Below are 22,698 nucleotides of genomic sequence, written 5' to 3' on the forward strand. Positions count from 1 at the left end.
TATTACCAATGTAGCAGAAATGTTTTTGTACTGTGAGCATAGGCTCTCTACACTAAAATGTGTTCGATGTAAGCCTGTTGTTTCGGACTTTCAGTTGAGTCAGATACATGATAGACGTTTCAGGTCAGATGCACGTACAAGTGAATATAGCTTATGTGTGCTTATGTATCTAGCTTAGATTTCAATACAATCAAACTAGTCAGTTGAGTCACGTACATGATGTGAGACACATGAACAAGTCAATATAGTTCCGTGTGCTTTATGTGTTTAGATTTCAACAAAGCCAAACTAGTCAGTCTGTAAGCAGATGTCTTTCACGTATTATTTGGAACGATAGTACAAGACAGCCAATGACCTTATCAGAGACTGATGTAAGAAATGGAGGCAACAACACGCGTTTTAAGTGCAATAAGTGCAAATACTGGCATATGTTCCGTATTGCAACAAGTTGAACCATTGAGCTTTTAGTACGGCAATAAAGTTAGGTGAAAAGCCGCGAAGCAACTGTGGCTATGAGTGATGCCACTCTTGAAAGAGCAATTGTGAAGTGAAAATGGCAAAAATTATAACAAGTGAATATATTTTAGAAAGAAGGTTGAGGTGAGGAAGATACCTTAGAATGAAGGTAGAGGTGAAGTGAGGTGAAGTGAGGTGAGAAAAATACTTCAGAAAGCAGGTTGAGGTGAGGAAAACTTTTCAGAAACAAATTGAGGTGAGGTGAGGAAAATAATTTTAAAAGGAAGGTGAGATGAGGAACAAAATCCCCCAAAAATGAGGTGTGGTGAGGAAAATAATTTTAAAGGACGTTGAGGTGAGGTGAGGAACGAAATCCCCCCAAAATGAGGTGAGGTGAGGTGAGGAAAAACATCCGGGATGAAAATTGACGTGAGGGCAAAGATCGTGAGGGCATTTGCCCACCTCTGATACCCGCAAATGCAGTGCAGGTACACCAGCATTTTATCTGCAACGCAGTGCGTCACCAAATTTCTACTTGCAAACAGAAAAACTGTGAAATGAATCAGGTAAGGGAACAATATCGCCTACAGTGACGGTTATTTCCAATCGTATCATGTGGTCAAGTCCTCTTTTTAGAGTCTGCATGGGAAGAGAATCGACGTGGTAACAGGTAGTCCCATCTGACTGTGATATTGTGAGATGATCGGCTTGTTTGTTGCCGGTTTGAATTTAGTTGAAAACAAAACAAAAACTAGGAATTTCCATGAGTGTTGGCTGTTTGGCGTAATGTTCGATGTAGAAATTGTCAGGCATTTAAGTAAAAGCCAAAGGTGAAATGTCAGATGACCATGGGATATGCGAAGAAGTTTACTTTTGCAGGTATTTTTGTCAATGAAAACTTAAGAAAATGCTAAGATTAGTAGTAACTTAGGGTGGCAAAAGGTTAGTTTAGTGGGTGCGGGTAATGCAGGTTTACACGCATCCCACATTGACAGTAAATTTTTATCCGCAAATCACAGAACTGCACTGGTATCTGTGGTACCCATACTCACCTCTAAAGATGACGAAGACTCAGAATGGAAACAAGTTTAAGCAATGCACTTAAAGCGACTGTCTCATATGTCCCGGTTGATTCCGAAACTACAGTGCCGTTTTGCTCCTAGTTCAATACTGTCCATAATGCCAGAAATCTCACATGAATTAGTTGAGTAGTTTCTGCAGAGAGTCGAACCGAAACGTTTAACGGTCCGGTTCGGGTTTAGGTTCGGCGATAAGGGTTCGGTTCCGGTTCAGCTCCAGAAAGCAATTATAATGGTTCAAACCGGTTCTTTCCGGTTTCAGGGGCGACGGGTGCGAATGAAGCACAACAGGCAGGTTAAAACAAGCTTCCGTATGTGTGTTACGGTGCTTGAAGTGGGCAGGAAAGCGTCAGTAGTCGTTCAGGATTTGGAAAGAGTTTGTGCGATATGAAAGACAAGATTAGTAGCGGTTACAAGAGGAGCATAGCCATGAATTACTCGTTTGGGTTGAGTTTCCCCTCACGTATAGCTCAGGTCGCGGAGGTTAACTCACCCACTGGATTGTTCGTAGAATCTCACCAGGAATAACAGTCAACCAAACCTCCTACCTTGGCCTAAGTCATTTAAGTAATTGAAATTATTCGCTACGAGTCAGAATCGCGATTACACGTTAATCAGATAACGACGCTTCATGGTATGTAATTGGATTGGAATGGTGCGATCGTGAGCTCCGGGACATTACGTGTACTAAAGGGCACGTTATTGTGTCAGCATTGACCGCCGCCGTGCTCGGCGTTAGAGTGAAGTGTCTGTGGAACAAAGACAAAGCAAGTGCAAACAGACACTTCAGCTCATTTTAGAGCCACTGGCGATTTTTAGATACTGTGTCAGTACGGTCGTTTTTGCTTCTTTTATTTTAAATCCACAAAGAAAGGCAACTTGGCATGTTCTTTTCATTCTGACCAGCGTGAGTGTGGCCGGTGCTTTACTTTCTAGTACCCTATAGGCACGCCCGGGCTAACTTAATAAACGAAATCACAGTAACTTCACCTCCTGACCAACCAGCATCCCGAATGACACCGTTTTTTCAACACGCCCCTGCTTTCAACAAGCCAGGAGAGAACGACGCCACACAAGATGATAGTTGGTGTGGAGGTGAACTTACCGGCATTCCGTTTCATTAAGTTTACAGTGTGGCTAGCGTATAAGGGGCTTATGTAAGTTCACACGTGCACACGTTGGGAATCACGCTGCAGCGTTGTACACACGAATGCGTGCTAGAGCTGAGCTCAGGTAGTTTGCTTTCGCAATGTACTACGTACAAGAGAACAGAAGAAGAAAAAGGAAGGGGAGAATATTTGAAAGACCGAAGGTCGCACAGCCGACGACATATACGTCGGTTGGTCCGCGCATTCGCATTTATCAGGATGCCTGCGATAACGGTAGAGATGATCTCGAAGACATAGCGCTGTTGAAGAAAAACTGACAGGTTTGTCTTACAAACGGACTGATCCTGAAGTGCAGTGCCTGTTTCTGACGCAAACGTCACAGGAGAGTGTCAGTTTCCCATTGACGGTTCTATGTACCAGCGGTCATTTCTGCTGCTAGGGTGGACTGTGTATAGCTGACTCTGATTAGTATATTATTATAATATGTCACTTATTGACTGCTACCCAAAACTGTCCCTCATTTCCTGTTGATATCTAATTCCTATATATATTTATGTGTATGTCTTTAGACGTTAGTAGTCCTAGCAGTTTTAAGTTACTATCTGTTGCTATTTCGTGACTCGAGAAGATCCAAATCATTGTTGGGAGGGCACGACTTTTTCGGCAAGCAAGAGGATGTCTACGAACCTAATAAATGAAGAAAAAATACGAAAAATAGTTTTTGTGTTCATGCACAACATCCAAGGTTTCGCACTTAATTCCGTGTAAACCGTTATTTGAACCAGAAACCAGTATTTTTTTTACCGGTTTAGTTCCGGTTCAGCTCCAAGATGGTTTCGACTCTTTCGGTTCAGTTCAGTTCCGGTTCGGCCAAAAATAACGGTTAATAACGGTTTTCGGTTCGGGTTCGGTTCAACTCTCTGAGTTTCTGTACAAGTTGAGGCAATGCATAGCAAGAGCAGAAGACAGATGTTGAGAGTATACCGGAATTCCCTCTCACATCATTCACTCGCATTCAAAGCATCACTCGAACAAGGCCATTCAGGGAGTGCCCTTTGGCACGGACAAGTCCAATCAAGAAATGGCCACAGGACGACAAGTGGGTGGGAGGGAGGGCATCTGCATGTCGCGGCAAGTCTGTGATCGGCTTGTTGAATGTCACTTCTGGATTAGCAACGGACATGTTTGCACATCCAGGAGCGTAACACCATATTCCATGCGACATGGTCGTGTCAAAACTTGCAGTGGTAAGCAATGGCTGGCGTATTTATTGAGGACGTTTCACTTAGTATACAGTATCTGACCGATCTTCCGAACTTGACGGTGACCAGAAAAAATCTCAATGATGCTGCAGTCTGAAAAATCAGACGATCACACAATTAAACTTTATTTCACTTCAACTGCACTAAAGACTGAGCATCAAAAGGCGAGGTAGTTGATAACAGTACATATTGAAAAAGGAATAGCAGCAAGGGACAAGTACAGGAACCACACGAACCAACTGCTGACAGCCACCCAACTGCTACTCAGCAGTTGGCTCGTGTGGTTCCTGTCTTTGTCCCTTCCTGCTATTCGCTTTTCAATATTTATCTATGTTTGAAGACTGCCGGCAGTCAGTTGACAGCCAAGGCAGGTAAAAACAAGATATGCACAATGATAACTATCAGCTAACAGCAGAATAAGTACTAGTCAATGACAGCTCTGCACACACACAAAAAATAAAAAAATTAAAAAAGGCTTAACAATAAAGCAATAGCAGAATGATAACACGACACACATGTTCACTGAACAGGAATACTATTCAGGGCAGAACGAAAACAGGACACCTAAATTCACTCAACAGGAATACTAAGGTAACACTTGATAGCCAATGAAAATGAGGATGCACAATAAATTTCTGTAACATCCACTGGGAAATCATTCCACTCGCGCACTGTGCGAGGGAAAATGAGAAATACAAGACATTCTTTCTCGACCAAAGCTCACAGATGAGCTTGCCGTGTTTCTGTCTCGTCAAGCGACTGGAGTTATATGTCAAATAATCGTCCATCTTTCACCCAATCTTGTCGTAAACAATGTTAGGCAACAATTTCAATTGCTTGAGTTTTCTCCGAAGAGCTGATGGGGGAATTCAAGAGGGCTTCGTACAGCGCTGTTATTGATGAGTCTTTGGCATAGGAATTATAGATAAATGTTTCTAAACATTCTCTAACAGGTTTATATGTTTTAAGTCCCATCCCATATGCACTAAAGAAGTCAATAATTGTGCCCTGCCACATGTAGCACCTGCATGTGATGATATCCGCTTGCATTTGTCGTATTGGTGGTTTTTGTCACTCTAGTGCTCTCGCATTTGTCGGATTGGTGCTAATGTAGTCATATTTGTGCTCGTCCACAAGCATTTGAGTCTGGAAAATGGTAGCAAAAATTTATTAATCCTGTGGTGAAGGATACAGTTCCATAGGTTCTTAAGTACCGAACGAGTCCGAATAATCAGCGTCCGAAAAATCAGTCTGCCACTGTATTTTGTTGCAAACACAAAGCAGACAAACTCGGAGACAATGTCCTCTGCTGCGCTCCCATTCATCATGATGTTAATATCACTGGGGCTTCCTTAGCTGTAGAGGGTGAGCGAATCTTTAAAACTCATTTATTTATTATGTAAGCTGTTTTCGGAAGTTTGGCAAGTAGACTGAAGTGGTTCCAAATATTACTGTATCAGTCTCATACACGTTTCCGGATGCGACAGTCCCTTAAAGGGAGACTTCAGAACAAAATCGGTTGCAGGCTTCTGTTACTTTTACGATTATTGACATGTCTCAAACGCAGTTACATAATATCTCTGCTAAAAAATGTTGCAGACATCGCAAAAAATTATTTTTGAAATGTGCGATTAAACAACAATGACAGTGATAAAAAAAGGTTGTGAGAGTGTGTTTCATCAAAATTTGTGGCAACAAGTCTATTTCTACGTCTGGTGTTGCTTATTTTCATTTTCCGGGAGATGAAACAGGCATGGCCTTGAGTGGGAGGCAGCGCTCCAGAAGATTGGAATGATTCGACACAGAGCAGAATATGGTCCGACCATTTCGAATCTGAAATGTTCAACATCAGAGCACGTCTGATGCACCAGTTATTTTTCTTCAAAGAACGAAAAGTGTTGTAGAGCCACGCTGTTCCTACGCTCTTCTTGGGTGCTCCTATGCTAACTCAACGGAGTGCGAATGCAAAAAGAAGACTCAGAGAGGTGTGAATATACAAGGTAGTGCAAATATTAGCTCCTTTGATAATCCACACAAGTCTGGTACGACTAAAAATATATAGATCGTAGATGAGGCTCTGAAGGCAGACTTGTCATACGCAGCAAACACCTGTGCAACACTGATGTTGATGTCAGCATCCAACGGTGGCTCCGAAGAAGCTTTGTCACACTCATCCGAGTCAGACGAAAAGGATACAGGTTCGTAATGGCCTGAACCCATAACAGAACACTGACGGACACTACGCTGACGCTTCTAAACCGCTATGACCAGCCTTGACACACGCATACTTCTGTTGCTTCTTGCTTCTACATACTCTGCGACATCATGCGTCGGCTTCGTGCGGGCGTTCTTTAAAGGGAAGTTCAGGCCGCCTCACCCCCAAATGTGGTTTCGATCGAGATTAGCTGATATTTCCGCATAATACATTGAGTAAGAGGGAAACCATGCCCATAGCTGATATTTGAGGGCCGATATGTACCAAAAGCGTTATGTAACAATTTTTTTCAAAGATTGGTCCGAAGTCTCCCTTTCAAAGCAACAATTGCTTGCAACAAGCATGAGAGACAATACACAAGAGCAATACAGTGTGCTGCAAAAAGCCACATGACTTGACATCTTTCATTCCTTTCCCCACTTGGTCACACACGAGATTTGCTGAAGGGTATTAAAATGCACTCAACCTGACATCTAATTGCTGCTGACATATCAGTGCTGAAGCTTCTGTGAACTTATGAATCCACTGTATTAAAGAGGGGCTGTGTAAATACAGCCAAACTACTATGCACCAGTGTTTAGGGGACCATGAAAATTGGAAATAACTTGCTTAAACAGGACTTTCAATGAATTATACTGTACAGTCTCCCATAAATGTGTGCTGACGTAAACATCAACATTATGGAAGCTACCAAAGAGCATGTTCAAATATGACAGCTTGTGTTTTGATCATGTCATGTTGTAGCCCTTCCTAACTGTAATGTGTTCATAATCATTTTGACAGAAAAAAACAACAACAACTGAGGACGTCATCGTAATGTATCAAAGTAAGGTGCTAATGGTGTTTCATTGTGCATTAGCATAGGACCCGTACCTGAATAGGGTAACAACAACCTTGTCTTGTCAGAGAAATCATACACACCTGTGCTAGACTTAGTTATGTCGACTGCGAGAGGACTGAGGGAATGCACATGTATAGCATGCCAAGCAGATACTATGTACACCAGTGCAGACTCCATTTGAAAGCCTTTATTCACAAGGCTGAGGGGAAGAGTACTTGAAAGAGCTCAATAGTTGGTTAGTTAGTCATAGTGTTAGTTTTATGAAGAAAACGAATGGAGACTTGTCATTGCTGGAGGCGAATGTGCGGACAATCTGGCTTCTTGAATGTTAGGAGACATTACACAGTCAGTTTGGTGGTAAAGCCATTAAATTTCTGCGGTAAAAAAAAATTTGTTATTCCGCGGAGCAGAATGTCAAAATCGGCGAGTGTCTGTGGGGAAAAAACTGAATTCCACGGCAACTTTCCGCAGCTCTGGAAATGAACTAGGCCTGCACAAAATATTATTTTATTTGTCCTCTTGACTTAGAATATGCCAACTAAGCAGGGCTGTCTTTAGGTTCCAGATAAACAAAGGAAAAACAACAGTATAAGTCGGAACTAGCTGATTTAGAAGTCCAAGTAGCTATTGTGCTTTAGCATTAATAGATATTTTGTGTTTTGATTGCTTAGTGAGTACCTTTCTCTTTTTTCTAGACAATGTCCCCCATATTGGCTAAACGACCTTTCAGCATCAGATACGGCAAAGCAATCGATGCTAAAGCAGGCATAAGCTCTTTCATTCTGAACCGGAAGCTCATGATGTCAAAATTTGGGCCACAGTGTGTTTCTTTTGAAAGGAACTGAGGAAGAGGGTTGTCACTGGCCTGCAACTTGGCTGCACTTTTAAGGTACAACTGCCATTCAGCAGACAGAATAGCTGAGTGAGCTGCAAGTCCAGGAATGGCACTGTGAAGTGATCTGGGTCCAAACACGTTATGAACTTCAAAAACTTCCAGGTGTCAGATCCTTCCAAGTATTTTTCTGCTTTATCAGCAGCTTTCTTAATTCCATCTTTTAGTTTCCTAAAAATGTGGAAAGCTTCGATTGCTGGAACATTTTCAACCAGCATTCGGCTGTCGAAGTCCTCTTGTGCTGCAGCCTTATAATAGCCCCACAGTGTTAAGAGAGCATTGTAGGTTGAAAGATGAAAGTCACTGAAAAGGTTAGCCAGCTTCAGAACATCAGTTTCTCTCTTGAGCATTGTAGGCTTTATGATCTGTTGGCTCTCGGCAGCCTTGAGAAGGCTTGGAGTCTTTTTCCCAAAAACGCTGATGCAGCGCATGCTGTACTTTAATTCTGTGTGTTGCTCACCAAGTAGCTGTTGAAGAAAGCCAACTTTGCGCTGTGTCTCCATACTTTTCTCGAACCTTTGTTAACAGAGAAGGGTAGTGCTCAATATATGCCGAATATACTTCGACAGCCTCTAGCCATGAGTTCCACCGTGTGTTGACTGGCGCCGGGGGTGTCTTAGAGTCTTGTGCACCACACTATTCCAGACACTGTTTGTAGAAAGCATGTTTGCTGCTTGACAATCTGAAAGCTTTTCTCGTTACAACTGGTCAACGAGTCCAAAAGAGCTCTGCATAGTGCCTCCCACGAGGTTCACTGTATGCGCAACACAAGTAATGTGTACAGAATTTTAGCGCAAGGGTCAGACGTGTTGCTTGTACACCTTGATCATGTACTCAGCGCGCGTTCCCGCTTATGAAAGCCATGATGTCTTCGAACTTGATGCCGTACCTTGTCACCATCTTGGCTACGATGGGGCTGATGGTACCCACGTTAACTTCCTCAACGAACTGCAGTTCGACGAGGATTGGCTTCAGGAGTTTGCCCACATTGCTCGGTGGCTTCGCGAAGAGAGCATTGACGACAGACCTCGACATTTCGTCGGTGGTCTCGTCCGCTGTTACAGAAACAGTCGATCCTCGCATCGATTGTCTCATCCTCTCAATATGTTTTTCAGAGCAGCTACATGTCTTTCGAACAGCTGGGGAACACGAAGCACGCCAGAATGAGGTATGGAGTAATAGTCACTCGCCGGTGGAGGAAGCTTCTAGGTTTGGGGTTGTCCACCTTCTCCAGCGGAATATTGGCGGAGGTTAGGGCTTCTAGGAATTCCATTACCACGTCTTCTTTGCCTAGCTTGCTTTTCACTACTGTTTCCAGGGTTTGTAACCTTGCGTTTACGTCATCACCTGACTGCTGCACCTGTTCCCGTTTCAGCTTGTCGGCGTTCACGCGATGTTTCCCGCTAGCTAGGTGGTCATTGATCGTTGATTTTCGTCTGTGATCAACAGATTTTGCACAAGCTTTACAAAAAACTGTGACATTGCGCACCGCGCAGCGTCCAAGTGATGGGTTATGCGGCGTTCCTCACAGCCGCCACCCGCTTGTGCGCCTACGAGGTGAGTTTTCGTGACTGTGGTTGGTTGTCTCCTTGTCCACGTGACGGCCCCTGCTTCCTCAAGTTTCACAACGCTGATGCTCCTCACCGTTAGCACCGCGTTTGTTTCTTGTGCTTTTCGCTCTTGTTTTTACAGTTCATGAAGAAAATTCCCCCAAAACATGAAAACTGCATGAAAACTTAGAAATCCGAACGGGATATTGTCAGTTCCGCGAATTTCTGCGCAAAAACAATATTCCGCGAAAAATCTTCACTTCCGTGGGATTTCGCGCAAAGCTAAGGGCTTTAGTTACTGGTCACTTGATTATTAAGGGCTTTTCCTTTGAAAAAGTGAAGCTGAGATGGTGGTCGTTGGCGACATGCTTGAGTAGCTTTGGTGACATCTACCCTTCTCCTTTGTTTTCTTTTTGTTGTTTCTTACGAATTGTTTTTTTTTTTTTTTTTTCATTTCTTTTTCATTATTGGCTTTGCAAGGAGAGAATTTTGTAGACAGTGATTATGGTACCCTAGCTTTTCGCTGACAAGTACTAATAGAATTTTCATTATTGTGGAGCTGTGTAGCCATTTACACAGCGTGTCATTTACTCATAAATTGTTTGGAATTGTTTTTTTATGTTCTTGGTAAGTTTTACATTGACCTGATGATAGCTGATTGAAGGCTATCACTTCTTGGATGGCTCACAGTCCCTCATGTACTCTTAAATCAGTTAACAGTCGTTGTAACAGTCTTCTGCACAGAGTAGCCATTGCAGTGTGAATAAGATATGCTGCTCTGCTGAAGATGAAGGGTTACAATTAGAGATGTCACAAACTTTTTGGAAACCTGAGGTTCGCAGTCGAACATGGTGGTTCACAAGAGTTCGACGAACCTTTGAACTTCAGTCTGGTTCGCAGAGGTTTGCATAAGTTCCCAGGTTTGGCTTAAAATTCTGTAGCTAATATAGCTCTTCAAATTGAAATATCTGAAGAAAGGAAAACTGTCAAACTTTACAAAGCATTGGATTGTCTAGTCAGTACAAGTTCACAATGAAACGAGCACGGCCTACTCTATGCTAGAGACCTGGAAGACTGGCATTCGCCTATGGGAGAGCCAAGTCATGTGTTAGTTACGCTAGTGACCGCTGCAATCGCCACAGAGCATTATTGGGGAGAGAGAATGACTCTAGCATCCTTGCCATTGTCTTTCATCTGCTACACAGGGCTACACAAGCTGTTGCTAAGCATGCGCTATTCTCTCTCTTGCTGCTTCGTCATTGTGAACCCAGCCCACCATACGTTGCCACGGTTTCAGCAAGTCACATGGTAATGAATAGTACGAGCTAGCGCTAAACCTCATAGCGAAGCGGCGATTGCCAGAACTACTACCCCAGTGCTGCAAGCTTTGTGGATGTCCAGGTCTCTAGTATAGTAGTAGGTCGTGGAAACGGGCGCAGCATGACAGGGACCGAGAAAGGACGACACCACGCAGGTGCTCAGTAGCAAGTACTGAAATTTTATTGAAAACAACAGTTCTTATAACCACAGGAAGTGTGACCGAGATTGTAATAATGCACCCGCATCTGTCAAACCTACCCGTTATGTCGTCTATGCGTGTCTGCTTTGGAGTAGTTTGAAATCGCATATTATCAAAACAAGCGACGCACAGGAAAATACAGCTGGGTAATTCCATTTTAAATCGACCAAGGTCCGCCGATGGCATTTTTTGATTTCACTGAAAGAAATATATGTTGTAAATGACCTTCAGTGAAGACGAAAGCAGGTTCCCGGAGCTTCCTACGATCAACCAGTCCACAGATGGAGAGGGGGTAAGGGGGCGCCGTCTTCGCGACGTAATTTTTTCTCGCGACTTTGCAGCCTTACTGACACCACTTCATTTGCGTCACAGCCCTCATAGCTAGCACATGTAAAGTCTGGGAACTCTAGCATACCTGTACGGAGTGAAAACGGTGTCACTTTAAAGGGACGCTGAAGAAAAAATGCCAAAGTCAGCAGGTATGACAAAAATTGCACGTTTTCTAGCGCTCATAGCTTCTCGACGACAAGCCACATATTCATAAATGAAGGATGCTTTGAATGTGCAATCTTTCCTCTGTCGTTCAATATACAGAAAACCATTCTAATCCGTTTCGTTGCCGAAAGAGATGTCAGTAAAGTTAGGTGAGAGCAGAAAATTGCCGATGTTTGGTATGGCATACCTCAGCCCCTGCAATAGTTATTCAAATAATTTTGCAGTTACTGAAAGGCCAACGTATCCCCTAAATCCAGCTGCAAAAATATGTTGCACTATTTTAGTAGGGTGAACGCAGCGAATTCTTCTCTGTGCCCAGGTCTCGACGTTGCGGCCTTCACTCTGACTCCATTTTTGAGTGGCACGCCATCGCACGTTTCCCATTTGACAGGGCCTTCGATCTCCCGCCGATGACACTTAGTCGTGGACATGTGCACGTCTGCATTCTTATTTATGTGCAACCATTTTATATGCCGTTGCGAGACCAACAGATGGTGTCTGCCTATTATGCCGCAGCAACTGAGAGCGGAATACTGACTCGTGATATGTAGCAGAGTATAACAACAACTTTTGCAGCAGTTTTGTTAATACTGCACAGGGTGTGTGCTTAAAAATTCTGTACTGGGAAGTGCTACCAAGTGGCTTATTGCTAGAGGTGCCGTCTTTATTACAGCTGCAAAAAGAAGTAACAAAAACTGTCCGGCTACATTGCATAGGTAGCGTATGCATCCCCTCAGCCCCTTCGTTATTTGTTCACTTAGACAGGATTTGGTCAATAAAGAGGAAGGTTGCATCACGCCAGACCAGGCGAACCCTTGTCGTGAGAACGTGTGGTTCATTCTTTTTTATTAATATATGTCACAAATAGATGTCAGGATAATTTTCATCGCAGAAAGGCATGATACCTATGCAGTGTGGGCTGACAGTTTTTGTTACTTCTTTTTGTAATAAAGCGGCTGTAATAAAGACGGCACCTCCAGCAATCAGCCACTGGCAGAGCTTCCCAAATTTAAATTTAATTAAAAAATTCACACCTTGTGCAGCATTGACAAAACTGTTTCAAAAGTTGTTGCTATACTCAGCTACATAACGTCAGTCAGTACTCCACTCTCAGTCACTGCGGCATAATGGACAGACACCATCAGTTGGTCTCTCAACAGCATATACAAGGGTTGCACGTAAATAAGAATGCCGAAGTGGACATGCCCACAACTAAGTGTCGTCAGCGGGAATCAATGCAACATCAGAGAGACCGAAGGCCCTGTGAAACGGGAAACGCGCGATGGCGTGCCACTCGAAAATGGAGTCGGAGTGAAGGCCGCAACGTCGAGACCTGGGCACAGAGAAAAATGCGCTGCGTTCACCCTACTAAAACAGTGCAACATATTTTTGCAGCTGGATTTAGGGGATACGTTGGCCTTTCAGTAACCGCAAAATTATTTGAATAAGTATTGCAGGGGCTGAGGTATGCCATACCGAACATCGGCAATTTTCTGCTCTCACCTAACTTTACTGACATCTCTTTCGGCAACGAAACGGATTAGAATGGTTTTCTGTATATTGAACGACAGAGGAAAGATTGCACATTCAAAGCATCCTTCATTTATGAATATGTGATTTGTCGTCGAGGAGCTATGAGCGCTAGAAAACGTGCAATTTTTGTCATATCTGCTGACTTTGGCATTTTTTCTTCAGCGTCCCTTTAAAGTGACACCGTTTTCACTCCGTACAGGTATACTAGAGTGCCCAGACTTTACATGTGCTAGCTATAGGGGCTGTGACGCGAATGAAGTGGCATCAGTAAGGCTGCAAAATCGCGAGAAAAAATTACGTCGCGAAGATGGTGCCACCTTACCCCCTCTCCGTCTGTGAACTGGTTGATCGTAGGAGTCCCCGGGACCCTGCTTTCGTCTTCACTCAAGGTCATTTACAACATCGATTTTTTTCACTGCAATCAAAAGATGTCATCGGCAGACCTTGGTCGATTTAAAATGGAATTACCCAGTTGTTGTCTGGCAGCATCTCAGGTGTGCCAGCAGGTGCATTATACTTGGTCCTTTCCAGATTTCCAATCCACCTTTTTCTCTCCACTTTGCTAGTGTAATAATAAATATATAGCACACAGAAAAATATAGAACGCTGTGGCGGACGACGAAGGCGTGCCTGTGCTGGCACGTGCCACTGCACCTGCCAGCCAGTTCTACCGGCACCGTCCTCGCGTGAGGCCATGACCATCTGCCCGCTGGGACATTCCATCATCGCCGATCAGGACTCATGTAGAGGAACACCACATCCTCTACAACGCCATAATCTAAATATACCGCAACTACTTGGCGGCTTCTCAAGTTGTGAAACAAATGCTTCCACTTCTGGTAAGGAGACCGGCGTGCATGCGCAGTCGAAGTCCAACTCTGCGAACTTTTTCGAATTTTCCAAAGAAAGGTTTGAATTTCGCGAACTTTTGCAAATTTGAACCTCCAGAGGTTCGTGACATGTCTAGTTACAATAGCTGAAAAATAAAGGTTATTTAAAGGGAGGCTCCGTGACAATTCGAACTTCTTATAGTGACTGCATAGATAAGTTCGGTACATTCTTTAGTAATGAGAAACCAAGCTGGCTTGACAGTTGGGGACTCGTTAGTTGCCAAAAGAGCTCAGAAGAAACTCCTGGAGGCTCCCTCTCTGGTCTCCTGTACCCTACGTGATATCACAGGTAGGCTCGCGTGGGCCTTCGGCTGTTTGCTTAGTGTCGGGCACATGCTTGGAAACTTCTTCGTGAGACATGGATGATGAGTCATCTGCTTCCTTGATTTCGTTATAAAGTATACCAGCCACCGGGAGAACCGAACCTACAGATATGCGCACACAAAGAATACGTGTGAGGTGAATCCCAGTGTTGCTGGACCGCTCTTCCGTTGAGGGTGCCAAATCACTTAAAGGAAAATATTGGTTTTCTAATTATCCTGGGGATGAGAAATTGTGTTCACTGAAACATCATACATTCCCCGACAAACTGAATATTCTCTGGATGTATGAATAATGTCCTAACGGATTCCTACGTCCGATGGATATCACTCAAATATCCATCGGACGTGCAAATCCATTATTGTCCACGTATCTGAATGCAGACATTATTTGGACATCCAGAGGGTATTCAGTTTTGTTGGGGTTACGGATTGATGTCGCACTGTTACTTCAAAACGCTTTTGGTGCAGAGTCTCCCTTTAAAGATCAAGTAATGAAATACAAAGGCAAAGTCACAAATAACCTGCACACATTCACAAAAAGGAAAATCTCTTAGAGTATTCTAAAAGGAAGAGTTCTTCTGCACATGCTTAAAACACGCTTCTTCTGCACATGGTACAGTATTACTTCACAAGCTTGATGACTCTTTTCACCAGGGTCTCACAAGTTAGTTTCTGTTCCGGAATGCCTCTGTGGAGTGGTTTAAAGGGCCAGCATGTAGGCAAATTGAACACAACTACTGCTCGCAGAATGGGTAGAGTACCAGAAAAATTGTCTGACTAACCTTTTAAACAACCATATAGAGTAGCCGACAGATTTTCCGGACTTGACGTTGACCAGAAAAAGTCTGAATAATACAGGTGTCTGATAACTCCGACGATCACTAAATTCAACTACATTTCGCCTCAGCTGCACTAAAGAAGATTGTAATTGTGCCCTGCCACATGTGGCACCTGCTTAATCATTATATGAGCTTGCATTTGCGTGAGCGTCATATGTTAGTCGTAGCGACAACGCGTCGAAAGCTGGTGAATAGCCACAGCGTGTCCAAACAGAAACTTTGCTGGTGTCCCGATTCCCAAAGGTGGTGGCACCGAAATCCTCAGCGCATGCTTGCTGCTGCTGCCGTGGCATCGCCTAGCGATACGTTTAGGAAATTTTAGAGCAGTCTCCCCCAAGATTCTTATTACCAATCCAATCCAAGCGTACCATCCAATATGGCGGTTTCGCAGTTGCCGCCATTGTGCTGAAAAGTGGTATTGGTGCTTATCGACAAGCATTGTTGTTGACCTTCGGACTTCAGTCTGACTTGAGTTGATAGTCTACCCCATCACTGGCAGTAATGTGGTGGAATGGAATAGTCAGTCGCCCCAAAGTGAGGACCAAAGTCCTGCGTTGTCCAAAAAGTTTAGAAGTGCTTTTAGGGCCGAGCGTTGGTGGACTGGCTTTGGCCATGGACCAAGCATTTTTGACATTGTGAGAGGGTGAGAGTCCATCGCATTTAGAGACTCTGAAAGTGTGGTTCTAAAAGATTGGTAGTGTGGGCAATGGAGGATGACGTGCGCTAGATCTTCCAGATCAGCACAGCGACGACATCTTAGAGGGTTCACTTGTAGATGGGAAAGCTGCTTTATGTCTGCAATGTGCTACAATTATGTCTGGGAACTCATCTGTGAAACAGATACCACTATGCTTGGCATCGGCTAACAGTCTACTTGGATATTTTTTATTTTTTGTACGGAAGTGCTTAGATATTAAATACTGTATTTTCTCGAATATAAGACTACTTTTTTTTTCTTTTAAGTTCCATGTTCCAAAGTCAGGGGGTCGTCTTAGATTCAAATATCAGCACCAAAATGAGGTCAGGGGGGAGATGGGAGTGGGCTGCAGGATCGAGCCAATAGTGTGGCACAACCGATACCACGTGTTGTGGTTGTCAGTGCCAGTCAGTGCGAAACAAATTAAGCAATGCAAATACAAATACAGCATGTGCCATGTGCCTAATAACATTGTCCTGTGCGTAGTAGTAATACAATGTCCTGTAGTACGCCGCACTTCCGTCACAGAGCCGTCATGTGAAAAGCTGGAATGTGCCCCCCTCTCTTGTCACTAGAGCGCAGCACTGATCAGTGGGCCCATTTCTTGTTGTTCTGTGTGTGGGGAAGCATGGCAGCCTTCAGTTGTTGCCCGTTTATTTTGGAGTTCGTTATTATTATTATTGGCGACACACGATTCCACGTAAAGACCACGTTTCCCAATCAACAGAATACGTTTGTGAGAGGCACTTCGAACCACGGTTCATAACAAAGTCGTGGGAAGCATTCTATGAAGAGCACACAGTTGTATGTGCTCCGCAGAGAGCATCTGTGGCAAAAGATGCAGTCCTGACCAAATTATGGGTCGCCCAGGGTGTCGCAGGGGGAGAAAAGAAAGGAAGCTGCTACTGCTAGTGTTCTGCAGCCAAATGGTCCTGTGTGACTGAGGAATGTTCAAGAATCCCACCTGCACCACCAACGCTGAGCCGCCGTAATGGCCACAGATATGCGACATAGTCAGTGAAAGGCTGATGGAAAGTACAAATTGTTCTGAGGTTGGAACATACAGACCGACACGTATCACAGTCCTCAAGTTGCCTGGAAACATGAACAGTTGAAGTATGCAAAAATACTCCAAAAGCAGGGAGACGACATAACTGGACAAAAAAGTAGACACATGTTTGAATGCCTCCCGAGCTGCATCGACGCGCACACACATCCAACTCTGAAATCTGAACACTCGTTGGTTGACCGCCTACATAATTTAAAGAAGAAGGACCACCTAGATGATGCTACCTATTGTCGCCTTTTCTCCTGCAGCTCAGGAGCTCGGGAGGCATTCAGACATGTGTCTACCAAAAGCCTTGTGATACCGGCATTTTCCTTGGTTTTGACTCACACCATCCCACGGAGCACAAACGGAGTGTGAACGTTAACGAACGAACGGGAACGAACGTTATTTCACCGATCTGAACAGTTGTCATCCTGCACCGAGTTACGGGCTTCTGAGGACGCGACGATCGCCGATTATCTGGACAAACGGGGCTACCCACGCAGGTTTATCGAGGACACTCGCGAGCGCATGCAAGCATCTGGATCGCGGGACGGGAACCGCACCCGTCAGACACGTGTTGTCATCCCCTATGTCTAAGGCGTTACTGAATCTATCCGCCAGGCTTTGCTTCAGTTGGATATCAGGACTACGTTCAAACTGCATGTTAAACTTCGAAGCCTCATATCGAATCCGAAGGACCCCGTCCCCCCGGAAGACCAGTCTGGAGTAGTCTACAAAGTACAATGCCAAGACTGTGACACGTGCTACATTGGCGAGACAGGCAGGAAACGGAACACTCATTTCAAAGAACATAAGCGGGACATAAAGAGCACAACGCACGCCACACGGTTCAAGATGGAGCTTACAGAGCATTGTTGGGATACGGGGCATTGTTTTGACTTCGACAACACGGTGACCTTGGCTGAAGAACAAAGATGGGGACCAGAAAGATTCTATAGTCTTGGCACATACGTGGTGACTCCTCGGTTTGTAACGAAAACCGTGGCCCCCTTCCTGAGTAATACTCCTGTCTCCTTAAATACCGACCGGTTGTGTAATCTCTATCAGTTTGGCACTGATGATGTCCGTCGCATGACGGACGAAACGTCCGAGTAAACCTTGTTATTTCTTTATGTTAAGTCGGAGTTTCTCTCCTTTTTTGTCCAGTTGAAGTATGGCAGTCAATGAATCAAGCAGGGTGAATGATGAATGAATGAATCATGTGTTCAGTCAAAGAACTGAATGCCAGCGTGGTCGAATTGGTCAAGGCACTCGACCAGTAACTGAGAGATGCGTGGTTCAACTCCCACTGTTATCTGGCTTCTTCCATGTCTGCCATACTTCATCAGTGAAAGCCCTTTTATCGAACCTGATGAGGGTACTTTCGATTGAATATTTGACAAGGCTGAAAGCACACACCTCTGTAATGTGGCAGGGGCCAGTCACAAGGTTGACAATGATGGGCTGCGAACAGTTGTGTTTTCCGAGGTGTTCCTACTTGATGCAGCAACGACACTGCAAGACTGTGCCACTGCAGAGCCACATCTAATAAGCCTGTCTGATCTGACACTGCCATTTCAGAAAGATTAACCTTCCTTTTCTCGTCTGGAGGAATTAAAATGCAAGGTTTTTGACTTTGCGGAGAATGGGATTGAATGTGATGGTGCACCTGCATCGAACAGTGTAACTGATTGCTAGGTTCTGAGTTTTCGGAGTTTGCATTCTTGAAAATTCGGAGGCTATTTATCAGAGTTTTCAACTTTTCCGAAATTCTGAGTTTCTCGGAGAAATAAAAAGTCTGAAAAATGAGCGGCGTCGATTAAAAAGTAGTCGTCGCAGAGACAATGCAAGGAAAGAAGTGCAAGAGTGACTGAGACCACACAATATAGCGCACGGATGTTTTACTACCCAGAGCTACTGAAGTATTTGCACAAACTGTGAATGGTGCCCAGGCTCAAAATGAGTAGCAGCTGTGACGAACACAGAACTGTTCTGTGTCAAACTAGCCCAGTACCCAGGGTCAAGTAGAGTCACGAGGGTCGAGGATGCGTAGAACAGATGGGAGAAGTGTGTGTCCTATCCTCCTTTTGGGCAATTTGTTTGTCCAGCGACCCTGAAGGAAGCTACCACTTCTGACCCCCTTTTTTGGATCAGTTTGAAATCGAAAAGTAGATGTGGAAGAAGGGGGACAAAGGAACAAGGAAAGCGGAAAAACCGTAAGGCTGCCACGTGCGACTCTGAAAATATGGAGTTTATCAGATAAATTCGATTTTTTGCAAAAAACATCGGAGGGAGTTTGTCGGAGATTGTCGGATAAATCCGAAAAGTCAGAAGCCTATTTTAGCCAGCCATGGAAGCCATAATTTATTATGTAACCGGGTTTATGAACTGAAAAATCATAAAAGAACTCTAATTGTTCAGTGTGTAAAATTGGACTAACAGGTGCTGGGGCACCTCAAGATCTGAAGCAGCCCTTGTATTGTGCAGAACTTGAGGCTGTTGTTGTTGAGGCTGAGAAACAGATCGCAATGCTGTTATCAATCACCTAACAGTGTGACTCAGTTTTTCGGTGATTGATAACAGTATTGCAGTCTGTTTCACTCTTCCTCTTTACCGATTTTGTTTGCTTATTTCTTCCTGCTTTCTTCGCAGAGGAAGGGCCCTTGGGCGGAGCTTGTATCCGCGGCAAAGCAAAGGCCGCAAGAGCGCCCAACTTGCAATAGGATTGCGGATGCTTTTCGGGTAGCAATTTTTCTCTGAAAAACGTGCGCAAAATCAACTAATTTTGACTGCGATACGCTATTCCAGACATGGCCTTTCCAATTCCGGCAGAAAAACGTGACGTTTCCTTGGCATTTTTCAAAAATTAATTAGCAAAATTGCACTAATTAATTAATTACATTAACGAAAGTCATTACAGTAGGTGTCAAAATCCTTCAGGAGTCTCATAAAGCAAGTCCCATGCTTTTATCACCCCTATTTTTTTGTGTGTGATTTTTTTACACTTTTTCGCCGGACACCCTGTATAATGTTCAGGAGCAGTCAGTCACGTTTTTGAACAGATCACTATTCTGCAGTCCCCATGTATTATTTTGTGTGAACCCATAGCTTGCAAATATTTTTCTGAAATGTTGAAGCCCTGGTCATTTTACATCCCAGGCAAAATGATGACCGAGCCTGAAAAGGTCCTTGAAATAACATTGAATTTTTGTTCCAAAATTCAGTGGGAATCATGTTCCCAATGTGGCTTGGTACATTGAAGAGTGGGTACCTAGCATGGTGTGAATGGTAGCAAGCTCCTGACAGTCACATGGTGTAGGTTCGAATCCCACTGCTGGTGCCTTTTCAGGATGTCTACCAACCAGGAATTGGCAGGGAATTTGGATGAGACTGGAAAATTATGAGGATTATCATAAAATTTGCCAAAATGCAGCTCAAGTCGGGGGGAAAATGCAGACAAGTGCCGTGATGATGCGCGGTGAATCACAAGTTTCGGTCAGTGGGTCAGCGGCCATGCTGCAGTAATGTGACCGCGAGTAGCAGTTCGCCAATACGGTAAGCTCAGAAGCAGAAAAGTAGGCAGCCTCACTAATACGATCTGTTTTATGAGGGATCTGTATCAAAATGTAGCAGCACGCGCCAAGTTTCTTTTGTATTGGTAATGGTCTTTGCTTTAAATAGTCAGTGAAAACCTGGAAGAGTCAGGGAATTTGAAAGCTGCAATTTGGAAGACACCCTGCTTTCCTTCAACTGCCACTATTCAGTAAAAGTAACTTGTTACTTTCAAGATCCTGTCATGTTACAATTTGTTAAATTTACTGTCATATTAATAGCAACAGTACTCTTGTTTTCCTTGCTCTCCTCTGCAAACCTAATGCCTGATAATATATCGTTTGTGTGGCGCTGCACTCACAGGAGGAGGAAGAATGGCAACACAAAATGAATGTAAATGAGCAAGTCACCTTAAACTACTTCTGTTCTTTTAATCATCTGTTAACATTTGTAGCTGCCCCTGCTTGCTACGGCTCTGTGAAACACTGGTCTCTCCCCCCACTTTTTGCTAGACCAACATGGTGCCATGAATGTCCACTAATCATGAGGTCCTGAGACGTCCTTCTGCAGAAGGATGGCGGTACTTGGAATATCTGAGATGAAATGAATGCATATGGAAGTGGCAGTGCTTTTTTCTCTAATATTACCACGCTGCAAGTCTCTGCATTATAGCCGAGCTTATTCCTACCACAGTAGAAATGACTAAAAGCATAGCGATGTTTATTTCACTAGCAAGAATTTGGTTTCATTTAATTATGCATACCCTCATTTTGTAGATCACTGTATGAATGCTACTCTACTTTATGCATAGAAGCAGTTGTATGTTAGCATGTTACTTTGAACATTGATACCTTATCGTGCTTTCAGAAATATGTCACAAAGTTGCCTCGTTCTGCAAACCAAGTACAAAAACATATCAATTCTTTACTATTCCAGCAAGCAAGATCCCCTTTTCAAGCTGCACTCTCCACTACGACCGAAAGAGCTAAAGAGTTTTTCTCGAGCACCTCTGGCCATTCTGAGTGAGGAAAAGGACCTCCAACCTATGATGCAATGCCAGGTGAAAACAGAGTTTGAGGAGTCTATCTTCACCGATCACTGCTACGCTAGGAAGAACGAACATGACGTCTCCCTCAAAGAGGAAAGAGGCTCTCTCTTACAGTCGGACACTGAGGACAGCATGAGGGACGTCAAAACGGAATTACCCAGCGAAGGAGAAACCACTGAAGAAGATGAGAGACCTACAAAGCTGAAGCGAGTCAAACTCAAGGGATGGTTTGGCAAGGGTTATGCAAAGTGGAGGGCACGACGCAGGAGATAGCACAGATTGTAGCATTCGTGGAGTTATTTAATTCACCCGCACATTCTTTTTGTTAATCATGGATGTCAATTTTTTGTAAGCGCACTTTTTCCTGCTTTAACTACAGCCGCTTATCAAGTGAGAGGGGAGGAAATACCATAAGCAAGCAATTATATGTTGTTTATGACTGATTTTGTACTGTAACTTCTGTGTGAAATATTTTGCTTAGTTCTGTATGTCATGTAGGTTCTGTACATAAACTTTTGTTCATGTGGTTAGACATTTAGCTGGGCTACATAAAGTGATGCCTATCATGCAGCTGCATTGAGTCATATTATTTATTCTCATCCCTTCATTGTACTCACTGTGTTCTATTATTACCCTAGTTGCATGGTCCACATGGTGCAATGAAACAGGACAACTAATTTCTGTTGTGGTTTCTGGTTTTCTTAAATTAGATATCATGTGGGATGCCATACTTCCAAGTGACACGCTAGTTGCCATCAGTAACTGGTGGTATCCACAATACTAAAGATGAAAAAAATAAACAAAGCACTAGGAGATTTAGTGAACAGACAAGGATTATTGTCCAATGAAGCTATGCATATCTCAAAACAAGCTTCCTGCATTGTCCTTTTCTTCTTCCCAACCACTTTCCTTTCAACACCACCTTTTCTGATATCTGATGCACTTCAGAATGGGCTTTATTTGTTTTAGGCACCAGCCAGGAATGCCACAGTGTGTATGTGTGGAAAAGTGTGTGGGAAAATGATGAACTAGCACTGCAGCACAAGGACGGACAGAGAAGAAGCGTCCTCTTCCCTGTCTGTTTTCGTGCTGCAGTGCTAGTTCATCGTGATTGACTCATACCAACTTGCACGATTCACTATCGTTATGCAAAGTGTGGGGTTGGGGAGCAGCTCAAGTCCAAAGGATGATGCTACACACTGTGTGGCATGATTCCAAGCATGTTGAAGAGCTTTCATTCAACAAGGCAATGGCTTGTCTATGTGAATAACAGAAGTAGATGTCTATACTTGGAATGTGTTTTGTGTTCGAGGGTTAGTGTCGGCAACAGTGAATATCTTCATGCAA

The 22,698-nt window shown here is 43.8% G+C and overlaps 1 protein-coding gene across 2 annotated transcripts in view; it reads left to right on the forward strand.

Moving 5' to 3' along the window:
- LOC135391492 (NAD-dependent protein deacetylase sirtuin-7-like) overlaps positions 1-21,919 on the forward strand; it is a 121,607-nt gene extending 99,688 nt beyond the window's left edge. For both annotated transcript variants that reach the window (XM_064621757.1, XM_064621756.1), the window contains exon 8: positions 21,240-21,919. In XM_064621757.1, coding sequence (XP_064477827.1) covers positions 21,240-21,624 — 385 coding nt within the window. In that variant the 3' untranslated portion in view covers positions 21,625-21,919. The remainder of the gene's footprint in view (positions 1-21,239) is intronic.
- The last annotated feature ends 779 nt before the right edge of the window (positions 21,920-22,698 follow it).

This window comes from Ornithodoros turicata, chromosome 4, assembly GCF_037126465.1.
Source record: "Ornithodoros turicata isolate Travis chromosome 4, ASM3712646v1, whole genome shotgun sequence".
NCBI classification, from domain to species: Eukaryota; Metazoa; Arthropoda; class Arachnida; order Ixodida; family Argasidae; genus Ornithodoros; species Ornithodoros turicata.